General features: G+C 44.5%; 1 protein-coding gene across 1 annotated transcript in view; it reads right to left on the reverse strand.

Moving 5' to 3' along the window:
• Positions 1-19,863, reverse strand: part of HMGA2 (high mobility group AT-hook 2) — a gene marked incomplete at both ends in the record, with an annotated part of 104,082 nt that extends 84,219 nt beyond the window's left edge. The window contains 3 exons of the mRNA XM_079549468.1: positions 10,295-10,345; positions 17,498-17,584; positions 19,753-19,863. Of these exons, the coding sequence (XP_079405594.1) occupies positions 10,295-10,345; positions 17,498-17,584; positions 19,753-19,863 (249 nt within the window). The remainder of the gene's footprint in view (positions 1-10,294; positions 10,346-17,497; positions 17,585-19,752) is intronic.
• Positions 19,864-22,336: the final 2,473 nt, after the last annotated feature.

The raw sequence follows: 22,336 nt of genomic DNA on the forward strand, positions 1-22,336 counted from the left end.
AAACAGAGACTGTCACTACTGGCAAATCACTGCTAACCAAAGCCAATCAACCTTTGCAGGCCAGACTTCGTTCTTATTGACCCTGATGCATATACAACAATAGTACACTGGCTGAAATGTAATTTATCAGTGCTGATATTTAAGTCATCATAAATAGCATCACAATCTGACCCTGCAGTTCTGCAGTTCAACAGTTCTCAGTGCTGAAAGACTGGAGTAAAACAAACTGAAGACAGCAAGTCTATTTTAAAAGGAGGGAAAAAAAAAAAGGAAAAGAAAAAATGTCAAAATAAAGACATACATTATGCATTACTAGCTTCCTAAAACTGATACACAAATAGCACACACACTTACATATTACTGAACCATCAACCACCTGGAAGTTTATAGTACATGCAATAATAGCACACAATCTTATCTGAATTGGTAACAAAAAGAATCAAAACCACATGCAAATAGGTTACAGTAAGCTGTTGCCAGCAAAATTTTTGCAGCCACACTTCAAAATGCACATATAACATCTTATTTGTTTGTTGGATGCTCTAGTATGGAATCCAAGACATCTGTTCCTCTCAGCTGTGCAACTCTGTAAGTTCCTCAGATGTCCAGCATTTTCCTACTTAACCTTGAAGCTCTCTGGACACTGGAGTTCAATTAGCTGAATATGCTCAGAACTCAGGTAGAAAGGCTTACATCCAGCTAACACTGTGCTGTTTCAGCTGACAGTCACTCATAGTCCTGCTGCACCCTCTGCAGAAACCTTAAGAGCTGCAGGTCAGGCCACAGCTCCATGTAAAAGCTGTCCTGCAGTCCAGAACACACTACAGCTCCATTCACAGTGCTCAGACTCAACTGGTACATCTTTCTCTCAGAGCAGGAGCACTCAAAGGCAGCCTGCACATTAGGGTGAGGAAGATCTAATCCCACAGCTCCTGCACAAATGTCCTCAGTTACAGTGCTTTCCTGCATGATGGCATCCTTCAGCTTTTCTGTTGGCACTGAAGACTCATGCAGAAAAAAGTCCCAAGAAGAAAAACAAGGAAGAAAAAGGCTACTGAGTTATTAGTTATTAGTTAAAGGTCTTAACTTGTTATTCAAATTGAGACGGAAGTGATTTTCCGGTTCGAAAGTGGGCATTTCAGAACAGAGAAAAAGCAGCTCTAGGAATGTCACCTCAGATCTTTATGTGTGTGTCTAAAGCACCACGTCAGACTGCTGCATGTTTTCATCTGTTCTCTTTTGGCCATGTTACTTTTACATGTTTCACTGAATAGCAACCCGAGTTTGCAGAGTTCTCAAAGCAGCTCATAGCATGTCACATCTCTTGGCACACAGGGTCACCTCCAGGTGAGAAGCAACCTGGACCCAGGATCTGTCTGTGCTCCTGTTATTCAGCTATTAGACCAAAGACGGACTTCCAGCCCCCCTCTGTCAACTGATCACTCATAAGATGGCTAAGCAAATTGGTCCTGAGTAGCATGAGGAAAAGTGCCACATTTCTGGTTTCCTATGCACTGAGCAGAAGGACAGATGTCTTAATTCAGTGACAGCTCAGTGGATCACTTTGTGTGAAGCAGGAAGCACAGCACATCAGTGAGGTGAGTGGATCCCTCCTTGCACCTATTTCACCAATGAATTAAGAATGGTTTCATCATACAGACTGCTGCAACTGTCTTGTTCCAGGATATACTCTTAAAATCCTAGCAAGGCATTGTGCAGCTTAGATGGAATGGGTCTTCCATAAAGGCAGGCTACAAAAGGTGAGGAATGCAACCCAGGGATGGCTGCGTCCAGAAAACAAAACCACCTCTTTCTCCTTCCTGTCAGCCCAGGTGGCCAGCAGCTCCCTCTCACAGCAGGAAAGATTATCTTCCTAGAAAGAAGGACTCCATGTTGCAAACAAGGAAATCATGCCCCATAAAGTCTCCAATAACAGCAGGGCTGATAAGCATTTTCTGGGAAATCAGAATTGTTCAGAACAGGCAATAATAGATGACTGCAAAACAAACAGTGCATTATGAACATTATCAGCTACAACACCATAATTACAGGTTCTTCCACATTTGGCTCTCATTCAGCCCTGCAGCCTCCCAAGCCTTTGCGTCCTGGTTCAGGGTTCCCTCTGAAGGCTGAAAAATGTGGGACTTTAAAAGATCTCTTTCTCCTTTACCTGCAGTTTTGGTTCTGTGTCTTTAAATCACTAACCTCTGTATCCTACTCTATTTGCTTCGGTCTTTGTGAAACCGCAATTTTCAATTTTGACAGTCAGATTCTTGTCCCTCTATTTTATTGTTGTTTTTTTCCTTTTACTCTGATGAATATCTGAGGTCGCAGGACAGAAAAACAGGTGCGCTTGTAAGCATTGTTGCAAACTATGCTCCTTTTGTATTTTAAATTGGTACCTAGCACAAAATAAATTGAAGACAGCAGAGCGAGAACGAGAACGAGCCATGCTAACTAAGTCACATATAAAGTACATCACTACTGATGAAAAAAATGCATTTCCTTCCTCCAAGTTGCGTGCAGCAAAATTAGAAGCCACCTCCTGGTCAGGATATTTTACAGCTATTTACTGAAAAAAAAACCCAAACACCACTTTCTTGTTGAAAATCCACCCTCATGCCAAAAATGTAACACTGGATTGCCATTTCAAGTGAGACTCCCAGGATTAACAAAGAGAAAATAACAATACTTGCATATAGAGCATGCCTTGACTTTGATTCAAGCACCTGAAAGCACTTTCCTCATATTAGCCTGCCCTAGCCCTTCCAGAATAGGATCAGCCCCACACTCCTTCAGTGTCCACATCTCCTACTTGGGTCTGTAAAGGATACAAAATTAAACCAGAAATACTTTTACTCTGTAATTATTATCATAGCTCTTATGGGAGAGGAATAAATTCATCCCCACAGCCGTTGACTGCCTCTCCTAAAACTGCCCATTTCTATTAGTGGCAGAGAGTAAATGTGTTTTCTTGTAAGGGTACTGTGTTACTGACACATGTATGAAACAGAACTTGGGACACATACATTTAATAAGGTGAATCATTAGCCAGAAACTATAAGAAACCTAGAAACATTTACACTGAATCTTCTGTCCTCTATCACTCTTTATTACGAGGATTCTCACTTTCTCTACACCACTCCCTGCAGAAGAACAGGGAGCAGACACCACTGCTGGATGGGGCAGCCTGGTAGTACTTTGTTCCATAGGTAGGGCTCAGACTGGACAGTCCTGAAGAACAGATCAACCTTATCCAAAGCATTCAAAGACTCAGATGCTGTGGTGTCATCACTACATCTGACATTCACTGGATCTGTATTGGACCTCTATGTGTAATTAAGTTACAAAGTGGAGAAAATACTACTGATATGCAGACTGTTTTCAAACACTTTTCAGGCTTATATTCAGGTTTGGCTTGGGTACAAAACCCCCGCTGGACCCAGATCTCTTCATTCTATTGTGTATATAAAGAACACACACATCTCTTCAGTTTCTTACTCCTACGCATCACTGCTTACCAATTAGATGTATGCTAGAGGTAGTGTGCATTCTGCATACTCATGCCTGAGTTCACAGAAACAGGTAAAAAAAAAACACTTGTTGGTTAAAGACACAATGTAAAAGCGTGCTTCCCCTCCTCACCCAACCTGCTCAGAGCACGCCACACTGAGGAAGGATGGCCTTGAGCTGCAGGCAGAGGCAGCACGCCAGGAAATCTGACTGCTATTCCTGGCACTTCTACAGATTTCCTTGGGCAATGCAATTAACCTTGTGGAGTACATTTTCAATGGAGGTGAGGCCCAGCTCCTCTTTCTGCATTCATGGCGTTTTCATCAGTAAAAATGGAACTGCAGGAGCAAGAACTAGCTGATACGCTTTCTCTGTCAAGTAGTTGGATGTATGATTGTTGACAACCCTGCCAGCAACGAAACTGAGATTTCCACACTGGCAGGTGCAAAACTGCCAGTACCAGTCTCAGTGCTTTGTTTCCTCCTATGTAAGATGGGCAATGAGGGTTATGAAAATCAAAACACACAGCCAAAAACGAAAACTATTTTTTAAAGCTTTTGAACACCTGTTATCTCTGATTATAAAAAGAAAAGAACTCTGTATTTCCGTTTATTGTTTACTACAGATGCTGTATCTTTCACTTTCAGCATTTTTACCCATTAAAACTTCCTCTTTGGGTCTGAAGTAGACTGTAGTAGAACAGAAGATTTTCCTTTAAGAATTCTGTAGTGAAAGTAAAAATCAAAGCATATTTTAGCTAAACTGGAGATGTTGTAATAGCTCTTAACAGAAGTGGAAGCAGATTAAAGAATTAGTGAAATATCCTTCTGTAAATATAAATGTAGTTTAGAAAAAGAAAGATCACGGTCAAATTTTCTGTTTTGATGTCCAGGATGACCTGCAACTGAAACAGATGGTGCCACATCTGCTTATACCTACAGGGAGATCCCAAGGAAGGACAAGAGTGGCGTCCCATCCTTGCTGACGAGCTTACAGAGAAATGAAGACATGCACTTTTTCTTTTTCTTAGTGTATTTTTATGCACTTGGTACAATCATGGATGGTGTTTTAAACTTCCCCAAAATGTTAAATAGGGACATTAAAAAAAAAAAAAAAAAAAATTGCCCCCCAAATCATTTAAAATCTAATTATAAATCATAAGATAAAATTAAGAATTCCTAGAGCCACTTTTCTCAAAAATTTTACATTTTGAGACATGATTTCATTTACAGATCACCTGAGCTGGAAAGTACATACATAGGTATTAAGCTTTTACGACATTTAGTTCAATGTTTTTACCTATTCCTTATGTTTAGGAGTCTGGAAGGAGAGGTTAATACTCTAGTTTTCGTAATTAGAAAAGCCCCTTCCAGCTCTTTAGACAACCAAAATTTTGAGCTCTCCCAGACGACACTGTTGTCTGCACAGACGTAAAATATGTCGTGGCACAAGATATTTTATTTACTACCATGTTTACATTTTGCCTTAATCTGCTACAAATGGACCATGAAATAATTAACTCAAACAAAAATAGGTCATCATAAAAACAGAAGCTTTGGCCTGGCTTAGGCATGCACTGGACAGCATTCTGCTGCCAAAGGGTGGGATTTCCCTCACATAGCTTTTGCTATCTATATGTCCGGACTGTGCCTTCTTTTCTCACTTATGTCTTTCCCAATGACAAAAGATTGCCTTCTCCAGATGAGATCTCACCTACTACATCACTCCAGATGAGATCCAGAGGAAAGCACTGAGATCTCAGCGCAGCTTTCTCTCTCTACTCAATGGAGAAGCCTGTGCGCCTCTGAGCACCTCCTGGGCTGTGACTTCTCATGAAGTAAAAATTACTGCACCGAGAGAGAAATGAGCAAAATTGGTTAAAAAGCACAATTATCATGGCACTACCAGACAGAAGCTTCCACTTAGATAACAGTTTGCAAGACTCATGACAGAAAAGAAACAGCCTCAAGACTCAGTCTTCAGGTATTTCTGTGAGATTATAAAGGCAAGGGGATCGCTTGATAAGTATTTCTTGATTTCAACCTCAGTTTTCAAAAGTGGGCAGGTAAAGGAGGAATAGAAGTAGGTCCCTGCCCTGAGACGGGCCTTCTGAAACTGCTGGAACAGAAACATGCCCCATGTTTTGTGCTCACGGCTTGATACGTCAGCCATGTCAAAACAGCACTGGGAAGTAATCAGAGGAAACACTTCTCAGAAAAAAAGAATTCTGTAATGATTTTTTAAACGTGGTTTGGCATCACTTAAGCTGGAGTGAAAATCTGCCCTCATTAAAAAGAGTAAAAACCTGAGTTTCAAAAATACTCTAACGGCTCACTGATCCTGATTGGATCCATTGAAATTCCTGCTTAAGGAAATTGAGGTCATTTCTGTTTATCTTTTATCTTCTAGCAATCAGAAAAGTGCCATCTAGATCATCTAGCAGAAAACAAGATTCTTGAAAGACAGGGAGGTTTTTAGAACAAGTCACAGCTCCTATTGGACATCAGTGACCGGGTGGGCACGTGGATGCTTCACACATACTGTCTATGGAAATCATGTGGTTCTGTCCTCTCATTATGATCATGCCACTTCCAGAGCCACATCTTCTCATTCTTTAAAACAATTTCATGACACGGTGACAGCCACCCCTTCTTCCCACCAAAGTCACACCAAAAGCTCTGGGTTATTGCTTGTTTGTTTTTTTTTTAAGCATTCTGCCATGCCACAATTAATGTGTGGTCCAGGATAAACTAAGTGGAAATGAAATCAGACAATGCCAAAAATGTATCTAAAGACAAAAAAAAAACAGTGGAAACAAAAACAGAACACCCTTTAAAACATCAGCTTCAGAAATGGCTTTCAGGTTTCTCCATTAAACCAATACCAGAGAGAACTACAACTGTATGAAATTTCCAGAGGTTTCAGAGCAAATAACAGTGTAATTCATCATTCAGTCTACTGCTCTAATCTTATCCTTGTACTCTCAGTCAAATTCTAGATATACAAGAATAGAACGGAACGGAACGGAACGGAACGGAACGGAACAGAACAGAACAGAACAGAACAGAATAGAATAGAATAGAATAGAATAGAATAGAATAGAATAGAATAGAATAGAATAGAATAGAATAGAATAGAATAGAATAGAATAGAATAGAATAGAATAGAATAGAATAGAATAGAATAGAATAGAATGCCATCTTTGATTTCCAGCTCTTTACGCAGGCAAAACTGATTGCTGATTCCACAAGAAGCAGCATTAAACCCCAGTGGAGAATGCCTGATGAAATCAAGGCAAACGTTTTGATGATTTCTGGGCATGCCTATGAATTTGACTTTATACCTGTGGCACATGATTCTACTAATTAAAGCCATGTTGCTTCACCTGCCTTTTGCAAGCAGCACAGACTACATCCCCACTATCAAGAAAGCAGAAGAAAACAGGCTGACTCCACGCAACGTACCTTTCAAGAGGTTGGTTTTTTTTGCTTTGCTCTAGCCTATGAGTTGAATGCCTCCTGGACTGCATTAGATGCACTACTGGAGCATGTCTTCCAATTTTGTTTCATTCAAAATGAATCCAGCCCATGAGCTCTGAGGCTGCTCTGCAATGCAAACAATAACTAGGGACAATTAGGAGATCTGATTCCAAAGCACACTCCCAATTTGACCTAAGATGCTAATGCAGACGCAGCCAAAGAGCTTAGAAGGTGTTCCTGCACTAAAACCTCTAAAATTACAGAGTACCAAGGTCATGAAGAGTTTTACCTCTCTCCCAATTAATAAGTCTCACAGCTTTCAATGCATTTCACACATGTGCAGCAATTTACAGCGAAGATGAGTTCTCCAGCAGCAGACATTGTGTTTCTGATTCCACATATTTTCATTTCCCATCTGTGTGATCAGTCAGGATTTTTATTCAATTAGCCTTCCACATTTGGAAAGCTTTTCTATGTATCTGAGTATTTTATTTTCAGAAGAGTTTGCCACTTTTTACTGTCTGTTCTACAGACGGTCCTCTTTCTTTGACAGCTTTGCCAAGCCCACATGATTGCTCTGAAAAGATCACTGGATGTATTACATGCCAGGTTCCTTGCCCTCTTCGCTAGGACCCTCTCTTCCAAGTTTTTTATTAGACAAGATTTATTTCTTTTCCAAAAAATGCTATATAAATAACTATTTTGCTAGTCACAAACATTAAATACTTAATTTGAACCGGCAGAAAGACCAGCTACCGGAATTCTGCAGTGGTCTGTTAGCTCATATGTCTCCGTGTGTGCATACTGAAGGAAACAGCAGAAATAATACTTTACAATTTGATGAACAACATATGACATTGAACCTCCAGACTTGCAAAAAAAGGGTCACAATCTTAGGAAAATACCTGAAAGGCAGAATTCTGTCCTCTCCAAAGAAAATCTTCAGACTCCTTACTTTAATTGGTACAGAACTGTTATCATCAAGGCTTGGTATGTAAGTAAAACGGGATTAAGCAAGAAAATAACCACTAAGGACTTCACTGAAGTTTGGGTGATAGAAAACTGCATCTTCTGAATACATGAAAACGTGAAGGATGATATTGTGCCAGCTACTGTTAGGCAGACTCCCTCTTTGATCTCGCTTACACATTTTACTTATAGTAGGCACTATAATGGCTTGTAATAATTTAACTGCATTTATTTCTGGAGCAAAATATGGTATGTCACCATACACAGAGAAGGAACTTGTGAAACTAATCTAAACCAGAAAGAGAGAAGAAAGAGGAAAAAGGTATGTTTGACTCTCAGAGCCTACAGAATTACCACAGTAAGAGATTGTGAGAAAGCTAGAGATATGAGCATTCTCTCTGAAAATTACAAGAAATCACACCACTGGAAGATGCAAGTAAGCAAAGTGTGCTTCCTATAGACATAATACGAGAGTAATTATTGAGTCTTAAAATATGCCTTACTTTAAAAAAAAAAAAAGTGAAATTGTTGTAAGCATGGGTGCATAATAAAGCAATGCATATGCATACTGAATAGCCAACAATTCCCTATTCTGTAAATCAGATTCTTCAATCCAATTCAGCCCATATTGAATCTAATGTTCCACTGATACCGCCTACTCCTTCTTCCCCATACTCTTCCCCACAGATACAAAAGTAAAAGGGAAACAGTCTAGCCCAAAAAAACCCACAATTGTTCAGCTCTTTCCACTGAAAACTCGCTTCATTTCTGACTACAAGCACTTAGAGAAAATCTTTGAACATTTCATGCCACTACATTTTCCTTTTTCATAAAGCTATTCAGCCACCCCTGTTCAACCACCACGCATTCCTCAATCAGTGGAGATGGCTTGCCTGTTATAAATTACTCTCATAAAACAGCTATTTCTGCTGCTTCCCCTGGGACTGCACCCAAGGTGAGGATCAAGCCAACAACACTTAGCATCCACATGTGCAAGCGCAGAACCAAATGGGAGGAAGCAGGCGGTAACTAACCTATCTTTTACTGTGCCTGCTGTAAGCTGCCTTTGGGAACATCACCAGCACAGGTAGGTTTGGGAAGGTGCCTTGGGAAGGCACTGCTTCCTAGTGCCAAGGAGATGCTTGTACCTGAAATCTGCCTCATCCAAAAACTCCAGGCATAAGCAACACACAGTATGTGTGAATGTTTTCTCTGCAGAATTTCTGAAATGCCCTAGGATACTTCATCACTGGACAAAGCTACAAAACTAGATCTTAATGTGACTGGTAAAGCCCTTTCCTGTGTTTAGCTGCTGATGCTCTGGAGAACATCAGCAGTAGTTTTAAGGACCTTCTGATGTGCTCTGAGCCTTCAGAAGCATGCATGTAGACAGCAGTGTTAAAACCCTTGCAAAAGAACTGAACCAAAGGGGAAAAACGGCAGGACAGCAAAACTGAGCTGGGCAGGGATTTGAAAAAGAAGTCTAAAGAAGGTTGAGCAGAAAAAGGAAAAGACAACTAGAGAAGCATGCAAGATGGGACAGCTGGCACATGCAGACATCAGAGAGAAAAAGTGTCAGGTACATGAAACTCAGATCTTTCCATGGCCAAAGAATCAAAACATATTTGTCTGATGGCCACATCTGAAGACTAAGTGGCCAGGAAAAGAGCAAGTTTCAAACAAAACACACTATTGTGACTAAAATTATATATATATATACATATATATAAAAGATAAAATTTATATATACATTCTATACATAGAGAGAGAGAGAGAGAGAGAGAGAGAGAAGAGCAAAACAACCTAATTCTAAAAGCGAATATCCTGCTGTTCATTTATGCTCTTTCTCACTGAAATCAAGGAAAATATACCGTAATTCCAGGGAATGTTGCACATTATACGTTGCGTTGTACAAACTACATCTGAATGTTATCACGTCTCTCAATCACCTTCGGATGTCTGATAGTGCCCTTTTAACCTTTGTTACTCAATTACTGAGCAAGTTATCTCTTTGCTACTCTTTTCTGAAGGAAGAATTGTGCCTCTTTCCATGCTGATAAGAGACATAAATATTCACTCCCAGCAAACATTCAATAGTAAAGTGTCTTGAGCAAACTACCAGAGTCTAAAGGTAGGAAGCTGTGGTTAACTTTTCTGCTCTCTTAACCCTTTAGTCAATCCACCAGAACAAACAGACACAGAAGATGGATGTTCTTTTTCGCAAACGAAGCAGAAATAATTGTTTCCTTAGAGAATGGACTTGTAACATGTTTTATAACACAGAAAATAAATCAAATGAAAATAAATCAAATGATTGAAAGTGGAATATTTACCCATTTTCTGGGCCGCCCTCGGGGTCGCTTTTCACCAGTGGCTTCTGCTTTCTGTAAAGGAAAAAAGAAACACAGCGTATTTTATACCTCAGCATTATTTAACGACCTTGGTAACAAGGAATTCCTCTCCTGCAATACTACCCATCAGTACTTCACTTGTGTGGCACCAAGCTTCCTCCTCAGCCCACAGGGAAAGGAGGTGCCTGTCATGTATTTTCTGCCATTTCCCAGCCCACAGGGCCAGAGGACACCTCGCTGCACCCTGCTTTGGTCTGTGCTGTGGACAGGGACATGAGGCAAGTTTGGGACCTGCCGAACTGCAACACCATCACATCTAACCTCCCATGGGTTGCAGCCATCAGCCATCACCTCAAGGTACTGCATTTGATATGCAGCCTGTTTCAAGCCTGAACAAAGCATTTCATAGCAGCTACAACTCCTCTTTTCAGGCTCCTGATGTTCATGCACATAATGGATTTGGACAGACTGTTACCACAAACGTGTGTTTATTCACATAGAAGGTAACTCTACTCCTCATGAGCTTTTCCAGGTAGATGTGCACCTCAAACTCTAAGCAAATCTTTCAGTGCTCCAAAACATGCATCCTATTCGAGGTGTAAGGAAACAGCATGGAAGGTGCCCTAGAAGTAACAGTGACATTTATACGAGCTCAGCAGTTGGTTCTGTAGATCACCTTTAGGGAAATCTGGGTTCTTCTACACTTTTCCACGAGTTTTCCCTAGATAGGCTCTGCCCATCCACACCCCTTCAGGCAACAGCCCTGCTCCCAATGAGAGTGAGAGAGAGATCTTGTCACTGTGAGAGTAGAACTTCCGCTGCCTCAGACACTGCTAAGAACAAACATTTCTAGCATACACTCTACACGTGCTCTTCCATGTTTCCTTGAACTGTTTAGCTTCCAGTTCACTGTAGGTGTGTTTGATTAGCCCCTAGAAATCAGCCATCTCATTAAGTAGATCACTTGCAGGTCAATCTCTGTAATGTACACTGTCACCTAACACTGGGCACGGCGGATCCCTCTGCCAGAGAACCTGAGCCTAAGGAGCTGCGGAGGAATCCCTACACAAACAGCACTACAAGGTAAATGCAATTACTCTAAAAGAAATATCTCACCAAGAAAAAAAAGCTGTGAAAAATAAAATTCACACTCCTAAAGGGCAAAATTATCACTCAGACTTGTTAAAAGAGCAAACTTGTCCTTTAATCGTTTATACCAGCATTACATGTAAGGTGAAACCCTCTTATGAGAATACTTGTTAAAGTGAATTTGCTACATACTATAGCTGTCTATTTCAGAGTTTTGGGTCCTTTTAAAGTGTTCCATATTTCCCTACTTAATTACCTGAAGGATGCAAGAAAGGTTCAAAAATCTATGAAAAAAAATCTAACTTTTTGGAAACTAAAACTGTTTTTGTCTCCCACTTAACGCTACTAAAGGCATGGTGGGAGCTGCAAGCTCCACTCCAGGGCTGGGAGGCGGGGGGGAGGGGGGTGAGCCATCTCCCCAGAAAGGCCGCAGCCAAGTTCCAGGGGCTGAAACCACTTGGGGAACCCTCACACCAACAGGCGCCAGGCTCCTGCTGCATTGCGAGTTCTGCCTCCTGTTAGAGGAAAAACATTTCCAGAGCCTTATCAAAACCAAATCTTCCCCAGAGGTGAGCTGAGCAAACAGCGGGGAATGCCAGTTACTATGTTTTGGTACAGATCTACTCTGTAAGTAAATAGGAGGGTTTCCACAGGCTAAACTGCAGCAAGTGAGCAACCGGAACCAGAGGAGAGGATGTGTTTATCCCCATCCTGAGGGCAAAGGAAGACAAAACACTCCTGGAACAACCACGAAGCAGCAGAGCCAGTCCAGTGGTGATAAAAAGGCGTGAAGTTTAGCAAAATATTCCCCTTCTTTCCATCTGGATTTTTTTTTTTGAGGTTGCGTTTCACAAACATAGCCCGTATTTTCTCCAGCAGCACAAGACTGCCTTTTAATTTGGGGGCTTGAAGAAAGGTTTTATTGTAGATCAGACAAATTATTCAATGTTTCTCTGTATAATTTTCAAGTAATTAATAAGAATGGGAACAAGTAAGCGCAAAAGCTTTGCTTTTTGTATTCCACAGGTATTTACATAATCTAAACCATGTCTGTCCATCAGGTCTCTGCTTTAATTGAAGTGTTGCCTCTGAAGCTGGGAACAAATCCCAGGAGAGCCCAAAGCCACCCACTGATCACAGGGGTCCGTATCTGGGCAGCACAGAGCGGCACTCAGCCACCCCACCCGCAGCAGCCCGTAATTGCTCACGCAGAAAGGAAGCTGCTGCCCTAATCCTCTAAAGCACTCTCTGAAATTGAGATGTGTTTGGTCAGGATTTCCTCAGCACTCGGCACTATGCTAGGAGGCATCCTCTTGTTCTGTGCATCTAAGGCATGGAATCACCGAACTCAGAGGAGGGCTGGGTGCATAATCAAACCAAGGCTATGATAATTTGTGAAAAATTTCTTACAACCAATCATATCAACATCTCATTATTACTGTGTCGCATTTTAGGACTGGAACTGGATTTACGTGCTCTTCAGTGCATGATCTATAGGGGAATGCTATTTTTGTCCTGAATGATGACCACGCCAGCCACCACCACCACATCAACATGTCTCCAGACAGCTGTGCAATCCAGCCAAGCCCCACACCACAAGGCCAGTCCAACCCGAATGGCAGCCACCAGCCGCATGGAACCCAGTCGCCTCGGATCGCTGCATCTCCATGCTGCACCAACAGCCATGCCCAAACAGCTGGTGCTGCCGCAGGTAATTAACAAGACAAGTATAAATAATTGAGTGACTATAAAGTGCTCTTTGGGCATCTATCTATTGTCAAGGAAGATGGCAAATACAATAGAACCCAAATTTTGGGAACTCTAACCACTCTGCAAAATGATCTGCTGGAGACCTCAGCTGAAATGTGTCAGAGCTCAGACAGGTGAACCAACGGCAAGGTCCCACTGCAAGGATGGCTGCTGTCAAACTGTGCCAAAAGAGCTTGTGCAAGGAACTTATAGAAAAGTCCTTTTTGCTATTTGTTTCTCTTTTTTAGAAGAAATGTAGGCATTGGCTAGATACAAAACTACTGCGCTTGCTGTGTCTGTTTCACCTGTTTTAATTCTAAACAGGAGCCATCTCCTGCTTCACCCACCTTGCTCAGAGCATTTGCAGTCTGATTTTTTTAGGTACAATAACTATACTGTGATCCCATGATAAACGTGAACTTGTTTTCCCTTTCAGCCTGCTACGATTGGTGCCGGTAAGAATGAATGAAACATGGGAAAAGCCAAATAGATTTTCATGAACCAATTTAGAGCAGAGTCCTGGTCACATGCAACATTTTTTTTTTTTTTTTTTTTTTTTTTTTTTTTTACCTTTGGACCGTTTAACTCAGGGACGTGGTTTTCCACATACCAAACTCTGGCCATGTAATGAGAGACGGTACGAAGTGTCGTCACACACAGAAACACAGGTTCTGGTTTTCAGAGAATGACATTTCAAGATCTGGTATCATCGGTGAAGTTCACTACTTCAATAACTGCAACATTACTCAAGATGCTTGTACTGAAGGCAAATTTTAGAAGAGATTTTATTTACAGATATTCCTGGGATACCTTCCTGACGTTTTCTTTTCAGGCAAACATACAGACGTTAGCACGTTTTTTCCTTGTTCTGACCCTATAATTGTTTTTTTTTTCTTCCCAACAAGAGAGCATTTATGCCCCTATGGTATTTTTGTGAAGCCCAACTGTGGGAGCCAAACAAAGAAAAGCCCCTGAATGGCAAAGGGAAATGCGACGGGCTGGGAACACAACACAGCCTAACGAATACAACTCAACCACGCAGCATCCAAGAACTGAAAAGGAACATCCTTACTATGACCCGTCTGCAAAACCCAAGTTGTTCTTTACAAAAAATATAAACCTTTCTTTTTTTTTTTTTTTTTTTTTTGGTGCTAATTTTTTACCAATATTTTAAATCAGTAACAGAATGACACGTTTAAAGGCACAGACTTGAGTAACAGCTGGGTTGTGGGGACTCAAGCACAAGGTGACCAGAAGCTGTTGGTGGCTCTCTCCTCCTGTGTTAATGCGTTGTGTTTGTTCTGTTCACAAAAAATTGAAGTGAGAAATGATTCTTCTAGAAAATGATGCTTACCTTTTGTGCCCATTTTATAACAAGTGAAGTACATGTAATATGCAAATGTGCTTTTTTTAACCGTGTATTGCCTAAAATTAGAGCAATTGCTGCATTATTAGCTATCCAGTTGGTCTTGCAACATTCTGTATGCATTGTCAAGTTTCACGTTGCTAATTTCCTAACAAGCACAGTTTGTTTTCAGATGCCCCAAGGCCAGTTTACTAAGACCAAACACAAGCTCTGAAAACTAATGGAAAAAAAAAATAATTAAAAAGTCCTATGAACCGAGATATTTAAATCCACAACACAATCATGATTCTAGGGCAGATTCTAGGGCAAACTGTCGGCCAACCGCATTTACTTTGTGGAGCATAATAAAACAAAGCCCCAGCACTCGAGTATTTTTAACTGACTGCCGGTTTGTGCAATGTATTTTTAATTGTGATGTGTAATGGTTTGCAAGAGAACACCCCATCAATTAATCACGAGAGCGTTCTCACGTCTGCTCAGTGGGTGCGTTTATCTCGCATGTTGTGAACCCTGCAGCACAACTCAATGCACCAACTTTGAGGAGCAAAGGCCACACACCACTCTTCAGAAATTCCATCAACTTCCAAGCGTGTGGGCAGGACCCATGTTCACATGCACGGGGGACTGAGCGGCGTGAGCTCACTCTGAGAGCTGAGACAGGGAACAGAAAGCCTTAAATGCAAGTCTTACATCTTTGTATGTGCAAATATGTCTGTCACAACACGCAGCACACAGCTTTCAGAGGTGATAACCCCACCACCAAAACGGGGCTTTCTTACAGTGCGAAAGCCTCTCCATTCATACCCTTGGTAGAAAAACTATCAACATTAATATCAGCTAGAGAGGTCGGTTCAGATGTCTGGTGAGAAGCTGAATCATTTCAGAGAGGGTTAATTATCTATTTGGGAAAAGAGCTACAATATTTAGTGGAAATGTGATCTCAGATGCTTTTTTCTAAGAAGGCTTTATGAGCCTTTTGTGTTTTAGGAGAGTTATCAAACATTTACATATTTTAATCCTTAAACCTGGAAACAAATAAAACCAGTAATTACGTACCCCTCGAGGATTTTTTTTTTAAATGATAAAAGGACATGTGGACTTTGGTGAATTTTTTATAATATCAAAACCTGAAAAAGGTTTGCTTTAATTAGGGAGGTAACCTGATGCGTTCTGAAAATCAAAATGCTACAGTGAAATTGCTCAGATCATAAATTAGATTAAAAAAAAAACAACCGCATGCACCAGAATCATCTAGAAAGCTCTTGAATTGATATGCCCACAGATGTAAGAGAGATTTCGTGTTATTTTCCATTAATATCAATTTTCAAATCACTCATATAAATGAAATAACATTAATGCTTCTCTCAGAAATGTCTATCTTTTGAAAACACGTTTCTATGAATTACTTCAAACCTAATCTCATTACAAATATTTCTCCTAGGAAAGCCAACACTCTGAAGAGTAATATTTAAAATACTAAAGATCACACTTGATCTTGCTGGGCTAATAAAAAACTTCTCTTTCCCTTTTCAAGAGCGAAATTTTAACTTTTATAAAGTGAATCTGAAGAACATTTTTATTACACAAAGGAAAAAAAAAAAAACGACTTTCGAAGGTCAGTAGGTTGGACAGTGGCTTGATATATTTTAAATGCATAACCTGTAAAGCATTTTTACTAATTCATGACCTTCTAGTCAGAATACACCGCTTTCTGCAGCTCAGAAAGAAAGTTAAAAAAAAGCCAAACAACAACACAAAACAAACACACACACACACACAAAACCCACCTATTTCACATTTAAGGAGAGCTGGAAAACATCCCTCAAACAAATGCTGAGAAGCTTGGAGCAAAGCAGACATGAAACCCCCATCACCCCCCCAATAACTGAATACTTATCAGCAGTTGCTCTAGGAATTTATAACACTGAAAGCTATCAAACTAAATAAGGTCAGCATCATAGGCATAATGAAAAATGAGCCATAATGAGTTGAGGCTACAAATACCTTCCACACGGACTTTGCCACAGATCTGCTTAAAGACACTGATAGCCTTCAGCATCGCAGCTCCCTACCAGATTTTGTAAGCTTTTGTTTCCAATTTAGTACCTGCGAATTGGTGCTAACTGCTGCGCGACCATCACCATAAACACAGCTCAGCATTTACTTCCAAGCCTCCACACAACTATTTGCCTTCACTAAAATAACTCCAATAGCAAGGTGTGATTTGCCTTGATAGCAGTTTTCTGACACTGAGCTTTCCCAGATTCAGATACAATGAAGGCACGCTGAATTTGCTGTCGAAGCCCATGCAGTAAGTGGGATGAGCCCAGGGAGGCTGTACCAGAGCTGGGTGCAGGCAGAGCCACAGACGCACGCTGCTCCCATCCCCAGGCACAGGCAGGGGCTCAGAAGACAAACAGCACTTCAAGGGAAAGCCTCTTAGAAGATGATTTCTAAACGAGATATCGAGGGCTTTTACTGTAACTCACAGTTTACTTTACCAGCACATTTTAAAGCTGTAAATTTCAATACATGCGCTTATTTCCATCAAGGCTCAATTGGATTTTCTTCTAATTAACCCGTGTTTGACAAAACACTGAGCTTTAGTACGCACATTTGGTCTGTATTGTAAAGCCCATAAGTGGGCAAGAAATACATCTTCTTCCAAAAACCTACACTGAGATACAGTATGCTTAACACTGATTTCACTGCTTGATGCAGGGATCTCAGAAAACGCATCAGATGCATGGTGGTGTTTCACTATTCAAGGCGCAGGCTGCCCCTCTGAGTTCTGTGCCCTGGGTCCTGCTGTTTCTAAACTTAAAATACAAACTACACGCTGTATGTACATACACTGCATGGAGCCTTTCTCAGAGGCTCCAGCCCCACTGCTCACAGCCTATATGGCTGCGTCCTTTGCTACCGCTTGATTTAAAAAAAAAAAAAAAAAGCATTAGGAATTTTCTCTTTCATGCTCTCACCTTCTGAGCTGCTTTAGAGGGACTCTTGTTTTTGCTTCCCTTGGGTCTTCCTCTTGGTCTTTTAGGAGATGGTTCACCAGTTGGTTCCTAAACACAGGAAAACATGCTGTTGTGGCAAGCAGCTACAGCACCCGAGATCTGAAGGACAAACTACAACGGAGCAGTTACTGAAAGCGTAGGAATTAACAGCCTAAAGAAATGCAACAACGTTTCAAGTACCACACGAAAAACCGAACAACTCGAGGTAAAGAGAAAAATACCATCAGCACACTGAGGGAGTTCAACTTTCCTTGCAATTGCTCAGAAAACCCTGAGAAGCTCCAGTGCTCTCCCCAGCAAGCTACAGGAGAAAGCAGTTTTTAAAGAAGATGGCTATGGCTTCCCTCGTGCAGGAATGAGTATTCAGAAGTTAACGGAGTTATCCATTTAATTTTAATCGCGTTTCATTATAACCAGACACAATCAGCACACACACACCTTCAGGAAAAAAAAAAAAAGAAAGAAAGAAAAATAATAATAATAAAAAAAAAAACAAAAAAACCCAAAGCAAACTACTGGAAAACCAGAAAGAAGGGTTTGAGACTAATCTCTCTGCCAGGGAGACAAATACTGCGGGTGGATTTTTTTTTTTTTTTTTTTTTTTTTGGTGCCGTTCTGCATTACTTTCACACCTATTTCAACCAGAATTGATTCGCAGCAAAATGCAAATGCAAAAGTTCCCTCCAGCGGAGCCTTAGGGGAGATAAAGGATCTGAAATAAACAAACAAAAAAAAAAAGTCTAAAACGCCGAGACCGGAGCAATGATCGCTTTGGCAGTTTTAGCCAGCTCCTGTTTCTGACAGTGCCCAACCAGTGCTGGGCAACTGGGGTAAGTTATGCGGGTTCGGGCTCACCGAACTCTCCCACTTTCCCAATACTTCGCGTTTCACTCGGAGCGCAGGATGGGGCACAACCAATGAAATGCCCTTTGTTAACTTACAGCGGTCCAAAGCCCGCAGCTCTCGGACCACCGAGGGCTCAGGGGAGGCTGCAGAGGGGTCTCCTCCCCGCGGGGCCTCGGCGGGAGCCCCACGGCACCGCACCGCTGCGAGGGTACGCCGAGTGTTTTCCCTTACGTGCATTCAAATGCTAAAATAAATGAAAGAAAATAAAGGAGAAAGAAAAGAAAGAAAAGAGAAGAAGAAGAAAAACGAAAGAAAGAAGAAAAAAAGGGAGAAAAAAAAAAAAAAAAAGGTAGGAGTGGGGGAATTGAAAAGAAAAATAAATAAATAAAGGAAGGCCCAGAACGGCGCTGATGGGGGCAGCGGGCCGGAGCTGCTCAGCGCGGCACTGCGGCGAAGCTGGAAGCCGAGGGGTTCCGGGGATACGGCTCCCAGAAAGCGAAGCCCTCAACCCCGGCAGCGCAGCATCGAGGGGCCCGGCCCGCGGTTCCCACAGCCCCCGGAGCGGCTGATGCTGAATGAATGGGGCGATCGCAGAGAGCCCGCTTAGCGGGAGGCAACTCCGTGCTCGCAGCCGCGACCTGCGAGGGGCCGCGGGCGCGCGGCACCGGGCCGCGGCCACTCGGGCGCTGCGACAATGGCACTCGGGGGAGGTGGGAGCGGACGGGTGAGGACTGGGGGTGAGGTGAGCAGCGCGCGGCCATCCGGGCGCTTGTCGGTCCCTGCGGGCCCGGGGCGGGCGGCGGGGGCGAAGGTGGTGCGGAGCAGCGCGGGGCGGTGCGGGGCGGTGCGGGGTCGTGCGGTGCGGGGCAGTGCAGCCCCCCCGGCTGCCCCCACATCCGTGAACGGAACGGGGGCACCGCTCTGCAGGGGGAGGAGGTGGGGAATGGAGGAGACGCGTTAGGGAAAAAAAAAAAAAAAAAAAAAAAAAAAAAAAAAAAAAAAGAAAAGAAAAAAGAAAGAAAAAAGGCAGCCCTACGCGACCCTCCAAACCCCCTCCTCTCCCTCAGCGCCGGGCTCCGGGGGCAGGCAGGGGCCGGGTCGCTCGGACTCCGGCCCCGGTGGGACCGCCACACTCAGGCACGCACGAACGAGACCCTGCTGGCTCAGAGAGGAGCGCGCCCGGCGAGCCCCCGCTCCCCGCTTTCGCAATTTCAAACTGAGCTCCAAGTGCCCCCGCGGGCGCTGGTTGGTCGGAGCCGCGTTCCCCACTGACACGGCTCGGCCCCGGCTAGCGGCCGCCACAATAGCGGAGCCTCGCGCGCAGCCCTCAGCCCCCGTCCGCGGCACCCGCGGCGCCGCGCGGTACTGACTTGGGGCTGCTTCCTGGGTCTGCCTCGTCCTCGCTTCTGCGGCTCGGCGGCGGCAGGTTGCTCCGGGGCGGCGGTGGAAGGCTGGCCGGGTCCCTCGCCTTGGGCGCTCATGGCGAGCCGAGAGCACAGCCCTCCGCCCGGCTCTGCGCGGCACCTCGCGACGGGGGGAAGCACACGGAGCGCTCGCGCCGCTTTCGCTGCGCGCTGCCACCGCCGCACCGGACGTCCTGGTGCTGCCAAAAAGGAGAGGAGAGGGGAGGAGGAGGAGGAGGAGGTGATGGTGGTGGCGGCGGCGACGGCGGTGGTGCTGGAAGAGGAGGGGAATGGAGCTCTCCGACAATTTAGGAAGGAGTTAGGAACGTGGAGCGGTCCCAGAGCGGGAGGGTTTAAAAAAAATTAAATTAAAAAAAAAATTAGAAAAAAAATTTAAAAAAAAAAATTGATCGCAGCGCTGGGAGAGGGGAAAGCTCCGAGACGAGAAGGGAGAGCCCCGCAGAGGGCAAGTGGCGGCCGTGCGCTCAGAGCGGCCGCGCCGAGCGGGGGTCGCACAGCGCGGGGCCGGGCCGGGAGCGCGCCCGGGGCGGACGGGGGGCGCGGGAGCAGCGGCGGCAGCGGGCGGAGGGAGCGCTCATTTAAAAATTAATAATAACGCGATTTGGGAGATCGGGGAGGAAAAAGGGGGGTGGGGGGAGGAGAGGCGGTCCTGGGTTCGTGTCTGTGATGTGAGCTGCTGGGACTGGAAATATTATTATGCGAGTCCTGCCCACGGACTGAACGGGGATGAGGGCTTTAAAAAAAAAAAAAAAAAAAAAAAAGGAAGAAATAAAAACTACCTTTACTCGTGGGTGGAAAAAGCGGGAGGGGGCTGTGCAAAAAAAAAAAAAAAAAAAAAAAAAAAAATTGACGGGGTGGTGGTGGAGAAGGAGGCAGCGCGCAAAGCGAGGAGCCCCGCGCGGGGCTGGCGGCGGGCCAGGCACAACATGCGGAGCGCGGCGGCCGCGCCGCCTCACGTGTCTGCCCCGGCCCGTCCCCGCCGCCGCGGCAGGTTTAAAGGGCCAGGCCGGGTCCCGCGCCCGGACCGCTGCACGTGGGCGCGCCGCCGCCGCGCGGAACAAAGGCTGCGGGGCCGGGGCCGCCCCTGGGCCGGGCCCGCCGGGCGCCACCCGCGCCCCGCCCGCGGCCAGCGGGGGGACCTGCTCGGGCGGCGCCGCGCCCTGCCCCGCGCTGCGGTGTGCCTGGGCCCGCGCCGCCGGGCGGTGCTGGCGTGACGGCGGCGGCACCGGGGCTGCCGGTGGGAGGCGTTCCCCGGCCTCCGGCAATCGAGTTTTGTGGCTGAGCTGTCCCCGGAGCTCCTGCTTCGGGGTGGGCAAACGGAGAGAGCCTTCAGGAGGGAGCGGGAAGGGCTGCGCTCTCCTGTATGATGCTATCGAGGGCGAGATGGTGCTGCAGCGCTTCTTGCGCTGGCTGCCTAGGTGTGCCGAAGTGTCTCCGTGCATTACAGGTTCTTCGCTGTCTACAGGCAGATAAGAGTAATGTAACCGGGCAAAAAGTGACTCCAGTCAAACGTGTGCAGGGCTGTGCTGGGAGGCAGCTGAGTTATTTTCTGTGCAGTAGGAAAAGTACACTGCAGACAGATGGGCTAAAGAAAGAGTAACCCTAGAGCACTTCTTAAGGCTGCAGATATTCCCAAAGTGTGCTTAATCCAATCATAGGCCCTGCGGAGCCCCACTCCCCCCATCCCCAAACGTAGATCTTGCCGGGAGATGGACACGCTCCACCTGTTGGATCTCGAAGCTCTGGGGAAAGCCCTACTGGCCCAGCTATGTGCTGCGGAACGCTGCTTCCCATCACACCACGGGGGAATCTGGGGGGCTTCTCACCCATCCTGGCCATCAGAAGTTTTAGCTGCTGTATTAGACCAAGAATCCAAATGAAGATTGTAAAGTCCATAGTTTAAAGCATAGCAGCACATAATTTTTATAGCATCCATTAATCTCTTTGAAGAGTATTCATGTCTATGGAAGACAGTGGCACATACAATTACCGAAACCTGAAGCTCCAAGGCTGCTGTCAGACAGATTAATCCCACATGGGCCATTAGTGGTTCCATCAGCCTTTCCTTGAGCAGTTCCAGTAACAATGCCACAGCCCAAAGGTTTATACATGCAGCCATAAGCAAACACCTTCAGGAGCAGCGTTGCTATACTCACTGCCTGAAGGCTGTTTGGACATGGCAGGTCCCAGTACATGAAGTACACCCAGGTCCCACTGGGTGCTGCCCACAAACTCACCCTCATAGCAGGGATCAGCACCAGGGCTGGGATGGCTACAGGTCTGATAGCCATTTGAAGCTGCCATCATTCTATCCCCACCCACAAGCCCTTATCTCACAAAACAGGTGAAGCTCCTAAGGGCAGCCCTGACAGTGCTGCCTTGCTGCAGAAATCCAACGACATCTGCACCCCAACTGCCTGACACAGGGAAGCACCTCAGCACCAGCACTCAGCGAGCCAGGCTCCCAAATCAAGTGGGAGCCAGCACAGTGCCTCCATTCGAGATTCCTTCCCCTAAGAGATTGGTGACT

Source organism: Tetrao urogallus, assembly GCF_951394365.1.
Source record: "Tetrao urogallus genome assembly, chromosome: 1".
NCBI classification, from domain to species: domain Eukaryota; kingdom Metazoa; phylum Chordata; class Aves; order Galliformes; family Phasianidae; genus Tetrao; species Tetrao urogallus.